Source organism: Echinops telfairi, unplaced genomic scaffold (genome assembly GCF_000313985.2).
Source record: "Echinops telfairi isolate 266 unplaced genomic scaffold, ASM31398v2 ScPeMD7_7469;HRSCAF=8507_0, whole genome shotgun sequence".
NCBI classification, from domain to species: domain Eukaryota; kingdom Metazoa; phylum Chordata; class Mammalia; order Afrosoricida; family Tenrecidae; genus Echinops; species Echinops telfairi.
The window spans coordinates 68,385,132-68,410,319 of NW_022111372.1; the positions used below are offsets into that span (position 1 = coordinate 68,385,132).

The 25,188-nt window shown below is 35.2% G+C and overlaps 1 protein-coding gene across 2 annotated transcripts in view; it reads right to left on the reverse strand.

Annotated features, from left to right (window-relative positions):
- Positions 1-25,188, reverse strand: part of GABRG2 (gamma-aminobutyric acid type A receptor subunit gamma2) — a 155,728-nt gene that overhangs the window by 118,276 nt on the left and 12,264 nt on the right. For both annotated transcript variants that reach the window (XM_004696770.2, XM_004696769.2), the window contains exon 2: positions 207-358. In XM_004696770.2, the coding sequence (XP_004696827.1) occupies positions 207-358 (152 nt within the window). The remainder of the gene's footprint in view (positions 1-206; positions 359-25,188) is intronic.

The following is a 25,188-nucleotide window of genomic DNA, read 5'->3' on the forward strand; positions in this document are numbered from 1 at the left end:
CCGGGGTGGTGGGGTGGGGGAGAAACTCTCATCTTTCTCCTGTGAAGTGTCTGATGATATCAAACTGTTGAACTTGTGGTTAGCATCCAAAGTCTAAGGAAAGTATCATTCCAATCTTTCTGGCCTTTGAAACATGGTGATGAATGTCTCTAGTAGGAAGGGCATGTGCTCCCGGCTACATCACACCACAGCAGCTCTTAACGTACCTCCTATGTCAGGTCGAAGTTTATTGTCATATCCTTCCAGCAGGTTGTTTAAGATGACAGTGACATCACCCTCAGGAACTTTTGGAGTCAAGACCCATGTTTTATTAGAAGCATAATCTTCATAGTCATCATCAGATTTTTGGCTAGTGAGACTGTAAAGACAAATTTTGATGAAAAAACACTTAGGCTACAAGTTAGTTTTTCCCCATGGCTGATTGGTGAAAAGTGGAAATGAAACAGGTATATGAGGAAATAAAACCTTGAGAACTTCACCTCAAGAACATTATACTAATAAAAATTTACATATAGAGATGAAAACTTATTCATATTCGCTTCTCCAGTTACCCAAAGGCTTTTCTTTGACATCTCTATGCACTATGTTCTACCAATTATTATTGCTGTTTCCATACTCGATTTTCTTACTGCCCACCTTCTCCGCTTCATTATGGACTTATAAAAATAATACTTAAATCATCAGAACTTCTTTAAGAATCCAAGAATAATGTCTAATTCTTTCTTCTTTGAGAAGTTAACTTGTTCCAACCTATTAATGAAAGTAAGAGACTGATAATTAGATTCACTCCCACAAACCGCCAGACTGCTTCTCCCTTCTCAATTAAAGTACTAAAGAGAGCTCGGTCTTGCTGCCATTTCTTCCCTCAGGGTGTGTGTGTGTGTGTGTGTGTGTTTTCTCCTCATTTGCACTGAAGAAAAAGATGGTTCATTTATCTTTGGTTGTTAAGAACCTGGTGCTATGAAGAAAAATGTAGTTGTAGTCCTTAAACTACCCTTTATTAAAGCAGAGGTTCCTAAGCTGGTAAGCTTATACTAACGGTTCATGTACTATAATCAATGAAACATAATTATCTATTTTTTATTGATCAAAAGCCATATTAAACCCTTTGCTTCTCTTTTATATGCTCAAATCTCTCAGGGAATCCTCTAAAATTTGTCAGGAAATGCAGGATGTTTGGGAAAGATGAATAGGATTCCATTATTTCTACATGCCTTTTCCTATACCTTGAGTTCTACCACGCCCTTCATAAGATGATTACCTTCTCTAAATCTAGACTTCATGTAAACTCTTACAATGCTACCATGTTCATTTTTATCAGTACTTAGGATATTGGTTACTTCTCTGGTTTATTGTGAATTATAAAAATGCACACTTAAAATATAAATTTTACCACCTTGTGCCCAGCTTTCTTTCCTCTTAAATATATTGAACAAAATGGATTTTTCCAGATATAAAATCATCTTAGCATATTTTCTAAATATATGATATAGAATATATTTTTTTAGATATTGAATCATTGGCAAATTAACCTAAATATATATCGTATCAAATGAGAATAATCGCCTTTTTATAATAGTCAGGTATCAAGTCAGAGATACAGATATATGAAAAATAGATATAGAGACATGCATGCTTGTATACATGTGGCAGAAAAAGGTTTTAAAAACAAGAATAGATTATGAAGTTTTAAAAGTAATCACTACCGTGGATACTTTTATTGGACAATTACACAGCTCCTTCTTTTTAAAAAAATCATTTAAAGTTTCACAAATATGAAACATTAAAAAAATTTGTTGCACAAATGCAAAAAAAAAACTAACAAAACTAGTGCCTTGCGTTTTGCCCTTCATTTAGCAAAGGAGCTAAAAACAAATGGAGCATTTATAGAGTAATCATAAACAATATGACGAGAGCAGAAAAGCATCAGCCAGCTCGCAGGGAGAAACCTCGTTAGTGAAGTGACAGAAACCCCCTTTGCTGCCAGGGAAATCCCTCAATTCATTCATTCAGAACACTGTGAAACTCTAATATGGACCAACATATTAAAATAAACAAATTTATAAACAAGATACAACTCTCTGGGAAACAATAACTTCATGCCCCTCCTACAAATTCTAAGAGGAAAGCATTAGTTAGCCCTTTAGTTACCATCATAGTGGAATTTTACAGTGGCTTACTTGCTTATGCTGCAGTGCCTGTGAAAAACAGGACAAGGGGAAGGCATTTGACCTTTGGTGACTTCACCAGGGGGGAGAGAAGGGCCACCATCATTAGCATCAGCTACCCAAGGCCGTTTCCTAGGAGACAGGAGTCAGCTTGCCTCCAACTGCTAACCTTCCTTACCAATTCTCCCTCAGGTTTAATAAATCCTTACAATGGCCACACAGAGCTCATAGACCATACTCTCAGGAACAGGACTTATTACTCAGGATGAACTTTTTTAGGCAGGGTTGCTTATTTCCTCCTTTGTTTGCAAGCAAACCTTTCTCCGGCTGGTTCTTCAGCCTACTCAGGGAAAGTTACAAAGCTCTTTTAGTGTTGCCGATAAATGCTCAAAGAGCACACCACTCTACCATAAATCTCAACCGAAGGCTCTCAGTTCTAGCTTATTGGGTCAGCAAACTCGGTTCCCCAGTGAAGTGCCTGGTGGCATTCCATGCCATAAGTCAGACTCCAGCCAGAAGGTAATCACCTTTACTTGATCCAGAAACTGTGATCTCTACCTTTCTGTCTTATACTTGGGTTCTTCGTTAAGCTGCTGCCCTTCCTCTTTCCTCCTCTGTTTTTTCTCTGAGACTACACCTGCCCCCTTAATTATTGAGTTTGCTCCACTCTGGCTCTTCTTTCTTGGGTGAGATTCTCCCTTTCTGATTCTGGAAAGGTTTATCTTATGTCCAGAAGCAAGACAATCTCAATTAACTCTATAAAAAGTACTCAAAACAGAATTAAATAATCTATGTGATTCTTCCCTAGTCCCATTGGGGAAATTTTAAAAATTATTTTTGTAGGACTAATAATGACTATAAGAGCCATATTAAATAATTCTCTGCAATGCAATGCTGTTCAAAAATGCTGTTCTCTCTGCTTGTGCTCCTGTGTCTTCATTTACATTTATATTTCTTTCCTTCATTTTTTTTCACATACACACATCCTATTAAAGTTTCTTCCCTGAAGATGGTATGTATTTAATTGTCTAGTTTCTTTTTTGGCACGTTCTCATACTGAGAACTAAAGGATCCAAATGCTATGGAGTCGTATTACTGTTATTACTGTTACTTAGCAGACCAAATTAAGCTGACTGGTTGGAACATACCCTGCATGAAAAAAAAAAATAAGGAACATTACCTTCTATAAGTATACCACAGAATTTCTAAAAGTCAATACATGTTGCATCCCTTAGGTGTCTTTTAATTGGGTTCAACTCATAGAAATCCTATGTACAATAGAACAACACGCAACCCTAATGTACATAGGTTTGAGCCAATTGTTACAGCCAGCGAATCAAAAAATCTTGTTGCGGGTTTTTGTTTGTTTGTTTTTTTCCTCCTCTATTATAGAAATCATGCTTTTCTTTTTCCAGGAATTGGCTCTCTGAGAACAGGTCCAAAGTATATAAGGCAAATCTTTTCATCCAAGCCCTCTAATCAGGCTGCACTTCTTCAAAGAGATTGGTTTGTTCTTTTGGCATTACATATGCTTCCAATATTTGTCACCAGCACCATAACTTAAACGTGTTGATTCTTCTTTGCTCTTCCTTATTCATTGTCCAAGTTTCACATGCAGACCTGACAATTGAACATAAGATACCTGGTTCAGGTGTGCTTTAGTCCTCAAAGTAATTCCCTTGCTTTTCAATCCTTTGAAGAGGGCCTGTGGGGCAGATTTCCCCAGTGCAATGCATTATTTGATCTCTTGACTGCCATACTCATGAGCATTGATTGTGGATCCAAGCAAGACAAAGTCCTCGATAATGTCCATCTTTCCTCTATGTATCATGCATGACATTACCTGCTCGTCCAGTTGTGCATGTTTTGGTCTTCTTTACAATAAGGCATGAACCATAGTGAAGGCTGCAAATCCCGATCTTCATCCGTGTTTCGCGTTCTCCTGGCTTTCAGCTAGCAAACGTGTCATGCGCATATCAAAGGTTGCCAATAAGTCTTCCTCCAAACTTGATGCCGTATTCTTCTCTATATCAACCAGCTTTTCTAATTATTTGCTCACCACAGAGATTGTATAAGTGTGGTGAAAGGGTGTAACCCTGACACACACCTTTTCATATAGTAAACTACGCAGTATTCCCTACTTCTGTTTTCACAGCTGCATCTTAATCCACGTAAAAGTTCCACATGAGCTCCACAAAGTGTTCTGGAATTCCCATTTTTCTCAAGGTTGTCCATAGTTGGTTATGATTCACACATTCTATTGACTGTCATAGTCAATAAAAAACAAGTAAGCATCTTTCTAGTATTCTCCAATTTGAGTCCAGATCCATTTGACATCAACAATGATAGCCTTTCTTCTACATCCTCTTCTGAATCTAGGCTGAAGCTCTAGCAGCTCCGTGTAATGCTGCAACAATTGTTTGATGATCTTCAGCAAAAAATTATTTGCATGCAATATTAATTATAGTCTTCCATCGTTTGAGCATTCTTTTGGGTCACCTTTCTTTGGAATGGTTACAAATAAGGATCTCTTCTGATCAGTTGGCCAAGTAGTTGTCTTCCAAATTTCCTGGTATAGGCAAGTGAGTGCTTCCAGTGCTTCATTAGCTTTTTTGATACATTTCAATTGGTATTCCATAACTTCCAGGAGCTTTGTTTTTGACTATTGCTTTCAGTGCAGTTGGAACTTCTTTTCCTTCAGTGCCATTAGTTCTTTCACATGCTGCCTCCTGAAATGGTGAAATGCCAAAAAGTTCTTTTGGTAGTGACTCTGTGTATTCTTTCCATTTTCTTTTGAAAGCACAGTAAGCTATAGGTAGATGATAGCAATTTTTGCAATGCCAATGACTTGTTTACAGGAAATGCATTTTATCAACAACACAAATGGAAAATATATACATGGACTTCTTCAGATAGAATAACAGAAAAGAAATTGACTACATCTATGAGAAAAGATAATGGAAAAGTTCAAGATCAGCAGCTAAAACCAGGCCATGGGATGACTGTGGAATTGACCATCAAGTTCTCATAAGTAAAGTTATGTTGAAATTGAGGGAAATTAAACAAGTTCCAGAGAGCCCAACTGTGACTTTGAGTCTATCATATTTAAATTTTGAAAACATCTCAGGAGCAGATTTAATGCATTGAACACTAATGATAACAGAAATGAGAGGACATCATTATGGGAGGACATCAAGAATATCATCATGATAAAGGCAAAAGGTAATTAAAAACGGGAAATAACAACAACAACAACAACAACAACAAATCAAGGTAGAAACCAGAAGAAACTCTGAAACTTCCTCTTAATCGTAGAGTAGCTCAGGCAAATGGACGAAATGTTGAAATAAAAGAGCTTAACAGAAAAATTCAAAGGGCAGCTTGAGAAGACAAAGGCAAATATTGTAATGAAATGTGCAAAGATCTAGTTAGAAACCCACAAAGGAAGACATACTCCACATATCTGAAACTGAGGGAATTCAAGAAAAAATTCAAGCCCCGAAATGCAACACTGAAAGATCCTATGGGCTTGACTCTGCCAAGGCATTCTGCATCATGAATTATAACAAACTGGATAACTTTGAGAAGACATTCCAGAACACTACATTGTGTTCCAGTGGAACTTGTACTTGGATCAAGAAGCAGTTGTGGAAAAGGAACAAAGGAATGCTGCATTGTTTAAAACTGGGAAAGGTGTACCACAGGGTTGTAGCCTCTCACCATATGTATTCAATCTGTATGCTGAGAATATCGTCAAGTACCTGGAGTATGTGAAGAATAATGTGGCATCAGGATTGGAGGAAGGCTTATTAACAACCTCTTAATTTTCAACATTTACATTCCAATCACCAATAATTATGGATGCATTTTGATTGCATGTTTGATCAATTTCTGATTGAAGACATTGATAGAATGTTCAATTTCTCCAGCAACAGTTTTAGTGGCTGGTGCATACATTTGAATAATGGTTGCATTGATTGGATTTCCTTGAATATACATAGATATAATCCTATCACAGACAACATTGTACTTCAAGCTAAATCTCGAAATGCACTGTTTGATGATAAATGCAGCACCATTCCTCTTGGTTTAGTCTTTCCCAGCATAGTAAACTGTATGATTTTCTGATTCAAATTGGCCAGTACTAATCCATTTCAGCTTGATTACTCCTAGGATATAAATCTTTTTGTATTATTTTTCATTTTTGATGACTGCCAGTTCTCTAATATTAAATATATTAATTACTATATATTCCAATTCTGATTATCAGTTGATTTTTGCAGCTGATTCTTATCATTTTGAAATGTGCCTGGTCGGAAAATGAAGATGCTGAAGGCTTTACTCCCATGTGCATTACTTCATTCATTATTGTCTACTCTATTTTGAAAAGGCAGTGCTTAATAAGGCATATTTTAAATGCCTTCTAACCTGAGGGGGTCATGTTCTGGCACAATTTCTGACAATGTTCTGCCTCTGTCATTAGGCGTTCAATATCTGACCATGCTTAAAGGTTATCCATCAGTTTTCATTGGCTAATTCTGCTGAAGTAGACAATCTATTCCTTCTTCATAATTTTTCTTAGTTTGGAAGCACTGCTCTAACCTATCCACTTTCAGTGAACTTGCTGGTATCTGAATTACCAGTGATGTAGCTTTCAACATCACATCAACACATTAGCCATCACAGTAGGAAAAATGACAGGTGATGGAGACTCAATACATAGTACATGCCAAAATTCAATACATAGTAGATGTTAGAAAGGATAAAATTATTTCATATAAAAAAAGGTTTAACACAGACCATTTTCTGTGTCAGGTAATACAAAGTATTGAAGTTGAGACTGTAACTGAGATTATTATCTAGATCTACTTCTAGACTTGTGTATTGTATTGCCACCTAATGTTTCACATGCAAGTTATTTAACCTTGATACGTTTCAAAATCCTCATTTTTATCCTCATTGCAGACATATGCATAATAATGGTACTTATGTCCCATTGTTTGTGTAATGTTCAGATCATCTTTAATAAGTGATTATCATAATGCCTGACACATAGCCCTGAAAATAGGTCCATTATAATTATTGTTAGAAAGTGACCATAGCTAGACTTATGACAAAAGCTCCAACCATGTTGCTAAATCCTGACTCCATAGAAACGGCTTCTAGGCCTGTGTCCAATATGGGTCGAGAAGAACTAAAAACAGATGTTTCCCAGGAAGAAAACTAATGAACCCTTACATTATAAATAAATGAAGGTTTTATTCTGAAGTCTTCCCAGCTGAGATCTAAATTAAAGAGGCTGAAACATAATCTGGGATGGTTTCCAGAGTTGTCTAAAAACACAAAATAAATTTTTAAAAAATACAAAACAAAATTTTAAAAATCTCATTCATTGTTACGTATTTCTCTTGAATTCTTCAGTCAAGAACCCTCACAATGGCAGTAGTCATGTATTCACGATGCCCATCTATCAAAGTAGACAGCAATGGAATTGGGTGATCCATGGGAATGCCTGGCAGGAGCGGATTAAGGAAGGTTCAAGAAAATGAGTCAGCTGTTGAGTGGTGTGACACCAAACATAAACTTGGAACTTCTGGTTAAAGGTGTCTGTCTGAATTTATAAACTTTAGAAATTATTAATCCATTTTCCTTTTGGCTTAAAATAATAACAATAATAATTAAAGCCACAAAAATAGAAATAAGGGTAATGAAAAATTTTAATTAACTTTAATTATTTTTAATTATTTAGATAATGAGTGATAATTTATGAGAGTGCAAGAAAAAAATTGTGAATTTTTCATCTGTGAACTTTAAAAATTGTTGAAATGATAGATTGGTATGAGAAGCATCTCATAGGAACCTCCTAGATGTATTGAATTCTAGCACACACCATTATTTGAATCAAAAATTTTATTTTAATAAAATATTTGCATAATCAATATGCATATTATTTGATGATTTCACTTACAGCATGTTTAGGCCAATTTAGGTGTGTGTGTGTGTGTGTGTGTGTGTGTGTGTGTGTGTGTGTGTTGTGTTTGATTGGGTTCCCTGATTTGTCTTGGATCTAAATCTAAATCTCTATTTCATAACGGATTTTTATTTTGATTTGCCTCTTTCTAATTAGAATACCCAGTTCATATTTCTGTAATGAGGTTTTTTCATGTTTGTAATTTAGAAACAAACAATTATATTTATAAAAGAGTGGCTATGGAAACAAGACAAATAGTGAATAAACTTTGTTCAATTGAAGGTTTGTTCATAGTTGATAAAAAATGTTCTAAATATTTTGATTTTGGCACATATTTTAGATGCTTACAACTGTGAAGCAAAATTATACAGTGTATAGAAACTTAAATTTAACCCTTATATTTTAGACTTCCATAGATTTAATAGCGCTCTAACTCTCTGGAGGGTAGGGGGATACACATTCATCCCTTCTTGGCTTAGTGTAATAGCAAACATTTGATTAAGAAATGAAAGCATGTGTCTTTTCATCTAGTTTTTTTCTGCCAATCACTAATGGTTGACATTATTGAACTAGAATGTTATTTTTCTTTCTCTAAGCTTGGTAGATGGCTAGTTCAATATAAAAACTAAACCAAAACCCATTTACCTCTTGGTATATTTTTTAAATTTTAGGTAGTATTTTATTCTATTTAATGCCAGTTTCACACATATTTTGGTCCACCCTTTTAATTAATTGTAGGGTGTTTTATATGTTAAAATTAATTTCCCTAGATATATATACCATCTAAATTAACCCTTTGAATCATTTTTATTAAATATCCTCATGCATTGTATTTTTTGCTCTGCTATTGTTAGGTCTCTTATAAATCACCACTGCTTGTATTTCATAAATTTCTATTCCTTTCTTTTACTACACTCATAGAGATCCCTGGCAAGCTAGTGAAATTCCAGAGAGATGGTAGGAACATATGTTGATCCCATGGACCAAACACGTCTTTAAACACAGCAATTTCCTGTTCCTTAGAGTATTATGTAAACTAAGAGTTTGTGAAGTACATTGAAGCAGGCTGAATTCCTAGAGTTGCACATATCTGTCTTTAACCAATTCTCTACCCCATAACCAGTCCAATTCTAGGCATAGCATATTCTTATCTTTTAAGTTTCAACAGAGACATCACCTCCCATGGAAACTATCCTTGATTCTCTTAGTCACATTTCCTACATGCCATTGTTTTCATGTTCTAGCCAGTTCCTTGACGGTTTCATAGCATTCATCACAATGAATAATTATTGATTTTCTCATTGAATGTCTCCATTATTAAGCTATAAGCTCTGGTGAACAGGAATAATGAATAATTGGGGAAACAAAATATTGGCTGTTTCCTCAGAAAATAGCAATATCTACAACAAATAGTGTTTATTCCTAGTCATGATTACATTTGTGGAATAACTTAAAATTTTTCACACATATTATCTGTTGAAATATAGATATTGCTATAATTATTCCCATCTTACAGATAATGTGGCATGATCATATTTGCTCTTACTTACTTGAGTTGCCAAAGCCAACATGTTGAACAGTGATGGAACATGGCTTTGACAAGGGAATTGAAGCCAGAAAAAATCTCTTACTGGACAATCATCAAGAATTAAGATGATCCACTGTAAAAGATTGCTCCTACTCACTTCCCCTTGAGACTATCAATTATTTTAAGCCTGTTCCTAATAAGAGATGGTCCCATTAGCACAATGTTAATAATGTTCATATCTCATAAATTCACGAGTGTAAATACAAATGATTTGATCTCTGGACTGAAAAACAAAAGCAAACTTTGCAATTGAACTTAATGGATGTCATAACTTGCTTTGTTGACACACTTCTTAAAATTGAAAATCAGTGTAAATTGTGGTGGGTAGGAATATATATATGAAGAAAGTGTTTATTTTAAAGAGTTCTCTACAACTATTGCAAAATGTAGATTTGATTGAAAGTGTAGGAAAAGGTAGGCAGACAAACAGCCATTGTTTAAGAAACCCATAATAGACTACAGACATCGACTTTTGACTATCCAGGATTGGGACCCCTTCAAAGACATGGGTGGTCAGTAAACAGGAGCTTTTTCTTTCATGTCGGGCCTTCAAGTGATATGTGGGATTATGTACCTTTCAGAAAGGACATGTAAGTGAACTGTGAACAAAACCAGTGACACTCATTTATACAATAAAAAAACTTTATATTAAGCAGCAACTTGACATCCATAAGGCACCCTAGCCCAATCTGTGGATCCGATAGTCGCCGGCTCAGTGATGCAGAGTAGTGAACCCGGAAGCCCGTAGATCGTAGAGGCAGAGTCCGAAGGATCCAAAGTCTCTGGAAATGCGCCCGGATACTGAAAGCTCTTAGGGTTAGGTCACCCATGTGGGGCCACCCCTGGAGGCAGGCCAAGGGTCCCAGTGAAGTCCCAGTGAGGAGGATAGCAGAAGTGGCACAGAGAGAGGGGGGTTCTCAGGTTCCTTGTTTATAAAACCTCACCTCCAAGGAGTGAGGCTTCATTAAGCTGTGTGTGGTTTGCTTGTTAGGTTAGACGCCACCCCTGCACTTTCATAAAACCACGAGTGGACAGAAAATCATCTAAGGCATGCAGTGTTTGATTCATGAGGGGACACATATGCAAAGAGCATGGGATTAAGACAAGGAAGTAAAGCTCCCTGATGGTGAATATTCCTCCTTAAAGTTAACTTCTGTATCTCATACCTACTTCTTTTTTTTTACTTTTCGGTATTGGGTTACTAGCTCTAGGTAAGTATGTTAATATGCGTTCCAATATGTAAAATATAAATGGTTTATTATTGGTCATTAATGGCCAATAGTAGATATGTCTCTGGGAGTTTTATTCACTAAAATAAATTTTATCAATTGCATCAAAACATTCACAGTAAAGTTCATACATTGGTCCGCATATAATTACAGAGCCTAATTGAGAATAAATTTCAGCGTATTTGGCCTACCATGTCAATTTTGTATTAAAAGCTCTTCTGTCTTTCTCTTTTATTTTCCATGTCGGCTTCAAAGAAAAGATAGCTGAAGTTGTTTTCACTAGATGCTGAAGACAACACTTCCTGACATTGGAAAATTTCCTAAAATATCCAAGCAAATCTCATTAGGCCGAATATGATCTATAATCAAAACCCAGCTCTAAGACTGTTGTTGGTGTTAGATAGCAGCTCAACTCCAGCTCATAACAACCCTATTTGTAACAAAAAGGAATCCTACCTTGTCCTAGCAATCTTCACAATAGTTGTTGTTTGGTTTTGTTTTTTGTTTGTTTGGTCGCTTTTGAGCCAATTGTTGCAGCCACTGTGTCCATCTGTCTTGTTGAGGGTCTTCTTTTCCGCTGATTCTCTAGATTACCAAGTCTAATGTCCTTGTCAGGGCTAGTCTTTCCTGAGAATTCTAGCAGCCCTTTGCCAAAGTATCCTAGAATTATTGTAAAATTATCCTCAGAAATACTTTATTTGAATTGTAATGATGGTGTGCCATAAGTTCCACATTCTGTTGGGTCACCTCTCTTGGCAGTCGACGCAAATATGGTTCTTTTCCCAGTCAGTTGGCCAGGTAGCTGTCTTCCAAACTCCTTGACATAAGAGTGAGTACTTCCATTGTTTCACCAGTTTGTTGAAACAGTTTAATTGATATTCAATCAATTCCTGGAGCCTTGTTTTCACTAAAGGCTTCAATGCAGTTTAGACTTTCTCCTTCAATATCATTTAATCTTTATCATATACTTCATCTTGAAGTTGCAGATACTGAGAAGTTGTCTTTGGAACAGCGTATTCCTCTGTGGATTCTTTCAATCTTTTTTTGAGGTTTCATGTGTAGTTCAATATTTTACCCGAGAAATCCTCCAATATTAAACTTGGAGGCTTGCCTTTTTCCCCCTTCAGTGCTTTCATCTTGAGACATACTGAGCAGAGCGTTCTCTTTTGGTTTCTAACAGCAGGTCTTAGTACATTTCACCATAAGGCTTTATCTTTGGGGGCTGCCTTTGACATTTTCTGTTCAGCTTTTTCTATCGGCATGTCTTCCATTCACTTTGCTTTCTAAAGAACAAGTTTCAGAATCTGTGCTGATGTGGACTTTTGTCTTTTATTTCTTCCCAGCATTTTTAATGACCTTTAGATTTCTTCGGGTATGATGTTCGTGATGTCATCCTCAAACTCATACAATGTCCTTTCACTACTGTCCAGTGAGTCAAATCTGTTGTACAAATGGTGTGTAAATTCAGGTAGGATGTACTCAAGGTTGTATTTTGACGTTATTGGACTTGCTTGAATTTTCTTTAGTTTCAACTTCATGTGAATTAATGACATATGTTTGGTGGTAGGGAGTGCTGAGCTACCAGGCCACACAAATGATGACTCTCAATGAAAGTGTAAGACTAGGTCATATTCTCAGTAGTTTGGCAGTTATCTAATGATGTAACCATCTTCCATTTTGTAACCTCTTATAGTTATTATCCATTTTCAGGTGGATAAATAAGGAGAGACTGTAGTATGTACTTTAAAAAAATAAAATTAGACAACAAGAAATTTCATCTACACTTTTATAGGTCAGTTAGTTTGAGGGGAAAGAGAGAAGATGGAAATTAAGAGGAAGACAAGAAGATATTTCTAGGGAAGTTGGCCATAATTATTTCTTGTCTTGGTTGGTTTCTACATATATGTTCCTTTCCATTGATGATAATTCATCAGACCATACTTGTGTTTTAGGTATTTTTTATACGGTAATTTTTAAAAATAGCATTAAGAAATCAAATTTATTCACAAGAGCTAGCAGTAATACATTTGACCATTAAAGCAAGGATTATTTCCATCTTTACTCATTTCATTTTCAATCACTCTGCACAATTCCTGGCCATTTTCAAGGCACAAGCTACCTACTGTAAGTAGTTTTCAAAAAGCAAGTCAAGCAATGGGAATATGGGTTAAATTTAAGAACATACTATGGTTGTGGGGGGAAAAACTCAGTAACAATCCTTTATTTTCTGTGTAAATGTGTCTGTGGAGACCTGATGGTTCCATTTGTTCATTTGTTCATTGTTGAGCTGTTAACTGCAAGGTCAGCAGTTCCAACTTGCAAATGCTCCCCCGGAGAAAGACGATGCAGTCTCCTCCGGCTGATAGTTACAGTCTTGAAAAGACTAAAGGAAAGTCCTACTCTGTCCTTCAGTGACCCTCTGGCTGAGACTTCATTCAAAGTCAACGGTTAGATGTAGCAATTGGTAGCAAAGGGGCTAAAACCCTCAACTGAGAGCCAGATTTACAGTTTGAAGCCCCTAACTGCTCTGTAGGAAAGAGAGGCGGCACTCTGCTTCGATACAGACGACAGCCTTGGAAATCCTGTGGAGAAGTCCTGTTCTGCCTTGGAATTAGGATCTCAGTGAGTGAAAACCCAGTCAATAACAACGTATTTGGTGTCTGTATTTTTAATGTAACAATTAAGCTAATAATAAACTGAGCTGAGTATGTTACATACCCTCCCATGTTCAGTATCTTTCTATCAATGTATTTAATTGAAAACATTTATTGATAGTTAACATATATTTTAATAAAAATTAATTAAATCTCAGACTAACAATAGAAATCAATGCATCCATAATCTTAATTATCTATACTTTCTAGATGGGATATAAATTAATATACCTATGATATATCACAGTAAAAATAAGTGCCAATGGATATAAGCATTCCTTTATCCTAAATCCTCAATCTTTCTGTCAGTTTGTAGTACAGTGGTGGGTTGTGTATTGCTCTGATGCTGGAAGGTATACCACCAGAATTTGAAACAAAACCAAGGTCACCTATTTGATAAAAGTGTAGGGCCCACAAGGCCAAGAGCGAATCACAATGGCATGGAATTGGCACGATGGTCCAGAAAGATAGACTTGAACATGCAAAAGATTGTGAGGCTGACCCAGCATCAGGCTGTTTCATTTTGTTAAATGTAACATCAACATGTATTTGAATCAACTGTATAGCAGCTATTGATGTTCTAATCAATAATGGTTACTACGTGGCCTATTGCCAAGTTATTTCCTTGTTTTTATAACATTTTACTGTATTTAAAAAGAAATAAAATAATAATTCATGGATTCTTGTTTGTGTGGATTTTGCTGCTGAATAGAACTGATTGGAATGTTGTTCCATCTAACAAATGGTTTCCAGTAATTAAATCTAGGCACCTCGTATTGAATGCTATACATTAACATGCCTTTAGGTGCTAGTGAGTTGATTCCAACTCATAAGGACCGAAGGCACAACAGAAGAAACTACTGCCTGGGTCTTTATCCTCATAATTATTACTTTGTCATAATAACGGCCACTGTCGGACAATAGCCATTGTCGCAGCAACTGTGTCCGTTTAGTTAAAGGCCTTCCTCTTTTCCCCTGATCTTCTATTGTACCAAACAGGGTCTCCTTTACCAGCTCTTTGTCTCTCCTGATAACTTGTCTAATGTTCTTCAGATGACAGCAAAGGATCTTCATTTGTAAGGGACATTTTTACTCCATTTCAAAGACTGATTGTTTGGATTTGGCAAACCATGGTACTTTCCTTCACCTTTATCAGCACCATAATTAAAATGAACCAGTTCTTCTTTAATCTTCCTTATTCATTGTCCTATTTTCACATGCACAGAGGCAGTTGAAAATACTAGAGTTTGGATCAGGTGCCTTTTACTCTCAAAGAGACATCTTATTTCATTGATGCAAATCTTAGTTCATTAACACTTGATACAAATTTTATTTCTTGACTGCTGTTTCCATAAATGTTGACTATGAATCCAAATAAAAATAAAATTCTTGATAACTTCAACCTTTTCTCCATTTCTCATGATGTTGTCTATTGGTCCAGTTGTGAGAATATTTGTTTTCTTTACATTGAGTTGTAATTGACACTGACCACTGGATTATTTTATCATTATTGGGTGTTTCCAGTTCACTTTGCTTTTACCAAGCAGCATTGTGTTATATCATGGGTAGTGTGTTAGTCTGGGTATTTTAAAGAAACAAATCCATAGAAACTCATGTATAAGAGAGAGTTTTATGTAAAGGTTAAGTACACATCAAGAAAACCTTCCAACCTAGTGCTGCCCAAGCCCACAAGTCCAACATTAACCCATTAACCCATATATCCAAGACCAATCCACAAAGTCCTCCTCCAGCAAAACAGACGCAATGATGCTGACTGCAGGAGGCAAGCCGAGTAAGTAAATGTCTAAGCACCTCAGCGCTGGCAGGGGTCTCCACACCCAGGGCTGCATCAGGGTAGGTCCATGTGGCTTCTCCTCAGGGATGTCTTGCAGGAAGTGAGCCTTGCAAGCTGAAGCAGGGATCTGTCTAAGGCAGCTGCACACTGGTCTGATCATCACAAAGCAAGATACCCGAGAACTAAAAGGTGAAGCTCACTGAGCCATTAATTCCTCTGCCCTTCAATTAACCCCATATGTGATCAGCCAGGTTGGCACAATAAACTAATTACCTCAGGTAGTTAATGAGTTTTCCTACAAACCTTATGCCAGATTCTTCTCTGTATAATCAATTTCTTCAGATTATTTGCTTTATTTGCAGATTAAATTGGATTAATATAGGATTTTCAAAATGCAATAAATGGACATAGGTCCAAAGGTTTGTTGACCTCATACAACAAAATGCAATTTATGATAGGACAGAATTTAGACACTGCACTTTTTATCATTATTAGGTAGTGATTACTTAATTATAGTGTGACTCAGTAGACTGACTAAATCAGTACAGTTTTAATAGCTGTCTCCTTCATTGCAGGAACACACATAGGGTCTATACTTCTTGAGATTTTCCGACAATTGAAATATGTGAACAATTTTAATCACAGAAGATATGCAAAAGAGAAAAGAGTAAATATTTACTGCCAAAAATATACCATGGAGGAAATACCTTGCATTTTTTCATTTGTGGGATGGTTATTATGCATTAAGGATGCATTGTGGGGTACACACTAACAGTTAAATGCAAGTATAAATCAGAGGTCCCTAACTCTAACCCTAGTTAATAATTGGAGTGCTTTTTAAAATATGGCAGTACTCTAAGACTACTCACTGAGACACTACTGAGAAGACACAGCGGCAAATATCTATTAGTAAATGGAATTTTTGATGTATGAAAAACTAGAAGTCATAGAAGCAAAGACAGACCACATAAAGACCGATATCCTAGGCTTTAGTGAACTGAAATGAACGGACCGTGGCCATTTTGGATCAGAAAATCTATGCCACGAATGATGAATTAGAGAGCAATGATGTTGTGCTCATCAGCAGGAAGGATATTTCAAGGTCTGTCTTGAGACAGAATGATGTCTATAATAAGATAATATCTACATGCATACATGGATATCTGGTTAATACAACTATTATTCAAATTTACATACTAACTTCTAAATCTAGTGATGAAGAAAAGAGAATTCAACCAGCACCTTCACTCTGAAGCTGATCAAATATGCAATCAAGATGCATTGATAATTATTGAAGTGAAAAAGTTGGGAACAAACAAAAAACAATAGTTAAAAATATGACATTGATGAGTAAATCAAAGCTAGAAATTGAATGATAGAATTTTTCACCAAATACTTTTTTAAATAATATAAATAACAACTCTAAAAAGGACTCGCCAGATTAAATACACAGAATCAAATTCATTCCATCTGTGGAATGGAGAAGCTCCATAGATGGAGAAACTCAATATAAGTAGTCAAAAGGGGCCAATGGGTGACTGTAGAGCAGACCATTGATTGTTTAAACTATAGTTAAAGATGAACAAAATTAAAAACAAGTCCAAGAGAACTGAAATAAAGCCTCAGTCAAGCCCACCTGAATTTTGGGAACATTTTATGAATAGATTTGACTCGTTTGAATTCCTAATGACAGAAGACTTGATGTGCCGTGGGATAGCATCAAGAACATGATACGAGAAGGAAGAACAGGATAGAAAGAAAAGATCAAAGTGGGTGTCAGAGGAAACTCTGAAACTTGCTCTTAATCTTAGAATAGTTAAAGACCTTGGAAGAAATAATAAAAAGCTGACTAAAAATTTTCAATGGGTAACTTAAGGAAACAAAATAAAGTATTATAGTGAAATGTGCAAAAACCCATTTGGAAAGCCAAAAGAAAGAACACATTCATTATATATCAAGATGAAAGAACAGAAGAAAAAATTCAAGTCTTGTGTTGTTACATAGAAAGGTACTATGGGCAAAATATTAAAAGATGCAGGAAATGTCAAAAGAAAGTAAAATAATACACAAAATCACTATATGCTAGGAGACAGTAGACTTTCGATCATTTCAAGAGGTAGCATATGTTCAAGGGCAAATGGTACTGAAGAAAGAAGTGGGAGCATGTGGAAGGCACCTAACAACCACAAAATTGGACCAAGACAATGGTATTCAAATGATGCTAAGATGCCACCAGAATTAGAAGTCAGTGCTAGAGACTGTGACAGTGCCACCTGGATTCCTATTCTTAGATTAGATCATGACGTTGGTAGTTACACTCAGGCCATTCCAAAGTTGCTTTCTACAGTGCTTCAAAGTATACTGAAATTCAAAGTAACATTATTTTCAATATCTGTATTCTTTTAACATATTCATATGTAGTATTTCCCAAAACTTGAAACACCTGTCTCTAGTGCACATAAATACTTTTACATGATACACAGGCATAGCAACAAAAGATTGAAGAACTAAATTGTTATTCTATTCTTAAAATTTCCAGCCATCTAATTACATTAAGGACAAACTATCAGGTTTTTTTTCCTAATTTGTCTTCACCCACTCTCAAATTTCCTAATTTTCTTGTGACAGCAATAGCAAGCTCAGTGTTTCTGTTAGACTATAATGTACAATTAAAATGTGATAATGTGATTCTGATTTCATTGCATTTTCTTTCCTGTCCCCTTTAGTTACAGAAAGTGACATTGATTTTCCATATTATAAGAAATACTTAATGAAAAGAAATAGATCAAGCAAAATAAGTTTATTAAAATGCCATTGGTTTAGGGAAAATATTGAGTAAATAAAAGAACAAGGGTCACTCAAATAGCACTCACTATAAGGATGACTTGAATACTCAAAATTGCCAGATAGATTTAGAATTGCTGGTCCTGTTAATCAGTGTTTACTTTTAGCCTCTATTTGATACAAGGCAGATATTCAGATGGAAAGAAGTGCGAAGTACAATGCTGATATCAAAACACCTCTCTTCTATTTGAGGAGAAACACCTTTTATCTATTTCAGGAGAAAATACAAACACATGAATAGCTAAGAAAATGTGACACTTAAATCGCAAAGCAAGACAGCAGTAAAGCACTGTCACATGGCAAAACATGACTCGTCTGTCAGCATTTACAACTTGATATCAAGGTTATTTATATCTGCATGTCTTTGTGTTTGGTTGTAAAATCTTGATTTCTATAGACAAGAAACATATTAATCCCTTTGAACACAAAACATTATCACCCATCCACGCTCACTGAGCCATTCCCACTCAGATCCTATAAAATGGAGAACATTACTCCCTATGGTTTTTGAGCTTGGAAATATTTACAGGATCAGACAAACTCATCTTACTCCTCTGAAGTGGCTGGTAGGTTTGAACTGCTGACCATGCAGTTACCAGCCCAACACATAAAATGTTCATACTTCAGAGGGAAAAGTGCAGGTTACATGCAGGTAATTGGTTCACATATTTTCAGGAAGGCTACATATGGATAAGACTTTTTCATTATCCATGGATAAAATATTTTGAATAGTTTAATTGTCAATTACAGAAATTGTAGGAAGATAAAGCCTGGTCCTATATTTTATATAAAGTGTATGCATACATTTCAATGCATGCAAATATATTAATTCTAAATTTATTGGAAATTATATCACTGTTCTATTCTGTGATTATAATAGTCACAATTTATTTTAATATTCATATGTCTGGATTCATAGAGCTAATAATACTCATAGGTGGCTGCATAAAGTTTTGCTTTAATAGTGACATCTTCTCAACATGTGTATTTCAATATGAATGGCTGCAATTCACAAATTTTTTCTTCTCTATCTTTTTTTAATTTTCCCTTTTTTCTCCTTTCATATATAAAATTGTGCTACAACTTTGGTGTTGATATATAGTGGTATCATATTTTGGCCTTTATTTGCATTTATGTAATTAATTCTATTGACCTCTGCTCATTTACCTATTTGATAACTCAACCACTTAGATGAATCTCAAAGCTATTCTGCACCAAAAGTATGATCCCATGTACATACCAACAAACAAATTAAATGCCATCGAATCAATGCCAACACTTAGTGACCCTAAATGACAGGGTAGAACTGCTCTTATGTTTTGCTTTGAACTGCTGACTTTGCAGTTAGCAACCTGATGAGTAATCACTACACCACAGGGCTCCTTCCATGTACATAACATTAAAAATATTTTTTTTTAAAGTCATCTACAGCCAAGGATAATAGATTAGCTTTTGTCAGGAATTAAGAATTAAGACTACAAAGAGGAAATTTTTTGAGGAGATACTGTTTATTTGTGTGGTAACTACAAGAATCAACATGAATTAGAAATCATTGAACTGCACTCCCCAAAGTTTGCTTTTGCCAGAAAGTTGATCATATTGGACCACTAATAGTGGTACCACACTGTGGCTACAAATAAGTCTTCATAAGAATAGATATGTAAACTATTATTTTCATATCTTACATCATTTGCTGTCTCCCTTCATGAGGGAGGGAGGATAGGGGGAGTAGGGAAAAATGAGGAGCTGATATCAAGGGCTCAAGTAGAAAGAAAATGCTTTGAAAATGATGATGGCAGCATATGCACAAATGTGTTTGACACAATGGATTGTGATGAGAGCTATAAGAGCCCCCAATAAAAGTATTTAATTTTTAAAAAAGAAGAGATATGTATTCTGAAGTGGGCTTTGCACATCTCATGCAAGTTCTAAAACCACAAATAAGGGGGTGGAACAAACTTTACTGGACCACTTTGGATCATTGAGGCCAGTTTCATAGTTCCTTAGAACAAAGTAGATGCTTTACAGCCCACGGGGTGCCGTGTGCATCCTCTGAGAGCGTTCATCCTCTCTGTCTCGATCCTAAACCGTGCTCATCATCGTCTGAACACCAGTTCTTGCGTGTCGTATAGTTCTACAAACGGATGTGTTGAAACCAGTAACTTTTTGCTTAACAGCTGGATATTTAACCACTGTCCCACCTGGGCTATTTTTAAGAAACATAATAGAAAAATAAACAAATCTGATCCATCAAATAAAAAGGAGGGCACATGCGCAACTCCTGTTCATAAAATGAAGTACCTTTCCTCCGATCTAAACTGTGTGCTTCTGTATGTTTCTGATATGTTTTAATACGTTCATAATTACATACAGATTAGGATTCTGGTTGGGATATTATTTACAATCTAAAGTCAGGAAGAAAAATATCAAATGAGGAAATTTCTTTTTCCATCTAATCTTCATTCTGCTGCTAGCTATTCAGAGATTGGAAAGCAAATTCAGACAGTATCAGATCAGCAAATAGGATCTCCCACTTTGAATATCCTTGAATAGGCTTTGCATAAAGAGCTCCCAGAGAACTCTAGCACATGGTTGGAGGGGTATTTGAGTGCCTACTCGCCCTTGGCTTTATGGCATTCATCTTGTTTTATCTACAGTTTATTTTCATTGCACAAATAATTTAGTAATGTGGTATGACTATGCACGTTTTTGGTGGTTTGCATATAAGGGAATATTTTTAATGTTCATATAATTAGTTTACTTGTAAACTGTTCACTTTAATACCTCTGTTTTAACCATAAATCAGAATTAAATAAAAATTAGAAGTAACTCTCAAATCCTGAGACCTCTCTCATATACTAAATCAATTCTGAGCCTGATAAGATGCAAAAGAAAAAGGAGAAGTTGTAAGAATCTCTGAAAGTAGTATATGTAAAAGGTTAAAAAATGTTTTGAAGAGCTCTCATTAAATCTATTGTGGCAATATAGTTCTATGTTATGGAGAAATTGGCAGAAATCCTTTCATAAAGGAACATATTGAGTGATCAAATGCCCAATTTGCTTGGGAGAGCTCCAATCCACACCTGTAGTCCTGGCACAACTATTAGCCACCATCCACCCATAAAATTTATAATTCCGTATAAAAAATATGGTAATATTAACTAATTAGGTAGATTATAGGTAGTCTTATGGGCAAAGAGAAGTTATTACAAACATACAATGTGAAATCAGTATAACTATATTTGTGCTTTAAACAAGCTCTTAAACTGCTTTTATTTGCAGATGACAATATATTACATGGAAAATTATAAGAGAACTATAAAAAGGTTCTAAAATTTAACAAGCTCACATAATATCAAGTTAAAATGAACTGAATTTCTATTTAATAACAATAAAGAACTGGAAAATAAACATTTGAATAGATCATTTAAATAGAATAAAATGGAAATACTAAGTATAAACTTCAAAATTGTACATAATCTCTACATTAAAATATACAATAAGTTCCTGAGAGGACTTAAATAATATCTATTGAATGGAAACATACATCATGTTCACAGATTAGACAACTTTAGATTTTAATGGTCAATTCTGTAAATTTTGTAAATTGACTTATATATGCATCACCATCTTAATAAAAAAATGTTTTGTTTTGCTTTTGCTAAATTGGCAAGTTGACTCTAAAATCTGCTAATCTGGCAAATTGACTCCAAGAAAATGCAAATCATATGAAACAGACAAAACAGTATTGCAAAAAAAAAACAAATGTGAATGACTCACATCACCTGGTGTTAAGCATGACTATCGAATTATAATGTGCAAGGTCATATAGCATTGCCATAAGAATAGACAGATACAACAATGCAAGCATACTATGTCCAGAATTAGACCCGCACATGTATACTTAATAACATTTTGACAAAGATACCAATGTAAATCAGAAAATTAACTTAAATAATTACATAAATATAAAGAGCAGATGAACAAAAATCATTAGGGTATATTAAACAAGAATTTTTTAAATACACAACAAATAATAAAAAAAGGCAAATTAGACTTTGCAATCAAATATTTTTTTTACTTTTCTCTCTTCCCCTTCCTTGACTTCCCTTCCCTCTCCTTCTCTCTGTGTCTTTTTCTCCATGCCCCACCACTCACCTGGCTGTTGTTATTCCCCCATATGAGTAGCTAATTGCCAGACTGGAGTGAGCTTAGAAGTGGATTGTCCAGCACTGGAAGAGGACTGCAGCCTTTGTCTAAAACATCACTGCAACTTCATGAGATGCTAAATTGGAACCACTCAGGTCAACCTTAGATTCTTGATTCCCGGAAATTCTATAAAACGAATACTTATTTTGATGTGCTAAGTTATGAATCACTTATAACTAGATAACTAAAACAGACTTAAAACTGCCAAGGATTCTCATATATAGAAAAATAAGTAGAATCTTATAAAGTTAAAATATAGCTACTCTATAACCCAACGATTCTATGAAGTGAAATGAAAATATCCCACAAAATATTGGTAAAATAATGTTCTCCTTTTGAGTTTTATAAAAATTTCAAATACAAAGCATGAAGAGCAGAGTGTGTGAAAATATTGTATTTCACACAATAGGACTCAATAATCAAAGGGAATTTATGGTACATGCAACGTGTATCTCAAAAAACTTATGTTGACCAAAAGAAGTTACCCACAAGAAAGTGCACATATCATCAATTTCATCTGTATGAAAAACATAACCTATGTTTAAGAAATCAGAGGAGAAGATATGATGTAATAAGATAAATAGATTTTTTAAAGATAATTAAGGGATTGGGGCACAAGGAAGGTTGTTATGGTGATACAAATTATTATGTATATGAATGCATGTACATATATACATATGTGCATGTATATACATATATATGTACACCAGTATGGTCTGACTTAAGAAGTATTTGAGTTACAACAATCCACATATGGTAGGGCCATCATTCTTTGCTTTGGGTTTTTTGAACAACTTTTTGCCAGAAATATGTACTACTTATATCTCTGTGCATAATATTCTTTTACTATTCTCATGCAAACCCCCCCCCCCCACAGGAGAACATAAAGGTCAGTTTTGTAAAGATTGTGATAATAAAAGGAAATATCAGTAAACTACTTTTAAAATGAGGTATTCAACTGGCATATATTATGAGAATAACTTAGAATTGTATACACACAAACACCCATGCACATGATAAATATGATGGTTATATTTGTGTTTATAGTTGACACAAATTACCTCATTGTACAGTTAAATTATGAAGAGTTTGTTAAAGGTAAAATGTGAAACTTATTTTAAAACATAGTTATGGTGAAAAGGATCTTCAAAGTTTGCTGAATGAAAGGAACATTGGCTTAAGAAAGAAACATTAGGCAGTTGATCTAGTCACCTAGGTGATGAGGGTGACTTTTAAAGATAATTAAAGAGTTAGCCTTGACATGAAGTAGCAAAATCTGTTTGGATTTCCCCCTTCCTCAGTTACTCTCCAGATTTAACAGGGCTTTCATGAGTCAAAAATAACTCAGCATCAATGAGTTTGTTTTGGTTCCGGTTGTTTGTTTTTCCAAATTCATGCTCCAATGTAGCTTTGACCATCACAAGTATTGAAATGAGTGTGTGCTTAGAAATGAGTCGGGTAATTTTTCTGAGAAACTCATGGACCATGATTTTGTTCTATCTTTAGAAAACAATACAATTAGGGACTGTTTTCAGGAAAAATAGACAAGTGTCAGCACATATTTCCTCTTTATGTTGGAATTGGCAAAATAAAGGCAGGAATTTAGGGACTGCTATCAGTTTTGCTTAGCTTACACAAGTTAGGACTCAGAGTAATGAAAAAGAAAATGTGCTTTCAGAGAGCCTTCTCTATTTGGTCTGCACACTCTTTGCTACAATATGGGGTTTAACTGGAGTGTAGTGACTATTTGTGTATCTAAAAATATTCCTGGAGCATAAATAACAATGCTGCAATATGACAGCAATAACAGTAACAGCAACATGATGGGAATACCAACTTCTCAGCATTTCTCATACCAACAGCTAACCAAAATACAATTTCAAAAAGTAATGTTATCTTGTATTTATACAGAGATTGGGCAAAATAAAATGCAATCAATCATCGAGGACCGTTAAGTAGTCATTGGCAGAGACAGAACTTGAAGTTCTAGTCAAGTCTGTCTTCCTAGTTTACTCGGCTGCAGTCTCCACTAAACACTATGATGTTTGGACCTAGTCATTTGCTTCTTTTGTTTGTAACCATATATGTTGAATTTAGAGTGAGATTTCTATGGAAGAGATTAAAAGTTTTTTGTTCCTTTTGTAAGGAAGACAAATTTCACAAGAAGGAACCTGTAATTTTCATTATTTAATTAACCAAGTGTTAAAGCATCTAATAGAAAGAAGACACATCTGTAAAAATTGGGATTCTGCTAGTGAACAAAATGGCATAGATTCGGCTTGGATCTCTCATGTCTCCTGGATCTTAGTTCAAGGGGTAGGAGGAGGGGGGGAGATTTACAAGTAAACAAAATAATGAAAATAGTCATATTTCTTACTGAAGATTATAGTTAAAAAATAAAAAAGAAAAGAGTACATGTTTGAGGGGAGTTTACGATATATTTAGAAACCAAAAAATGTCTCCTTCATAGTTACTTATCAGCAAAGATTTGAAAAAATGAATTAGTCAGTGAATATTTGAGGTAAAATGGGTTGGATGGGGAACTGAATGTTAAGCGAGGCTTTTTCTTTTGTCAACATGGTTGAGGTCATACAGCTAAGTATAATAAATAACAATCATTGCATTCCCATTTCATGCAAATGCAATAGATGTTGAAAAGAGGTAAAGCTTGCCAGAGAAGGTCTAATACCTTCTTCAACCTATCTGATTCTTCACTTGCTGGGCAGACAT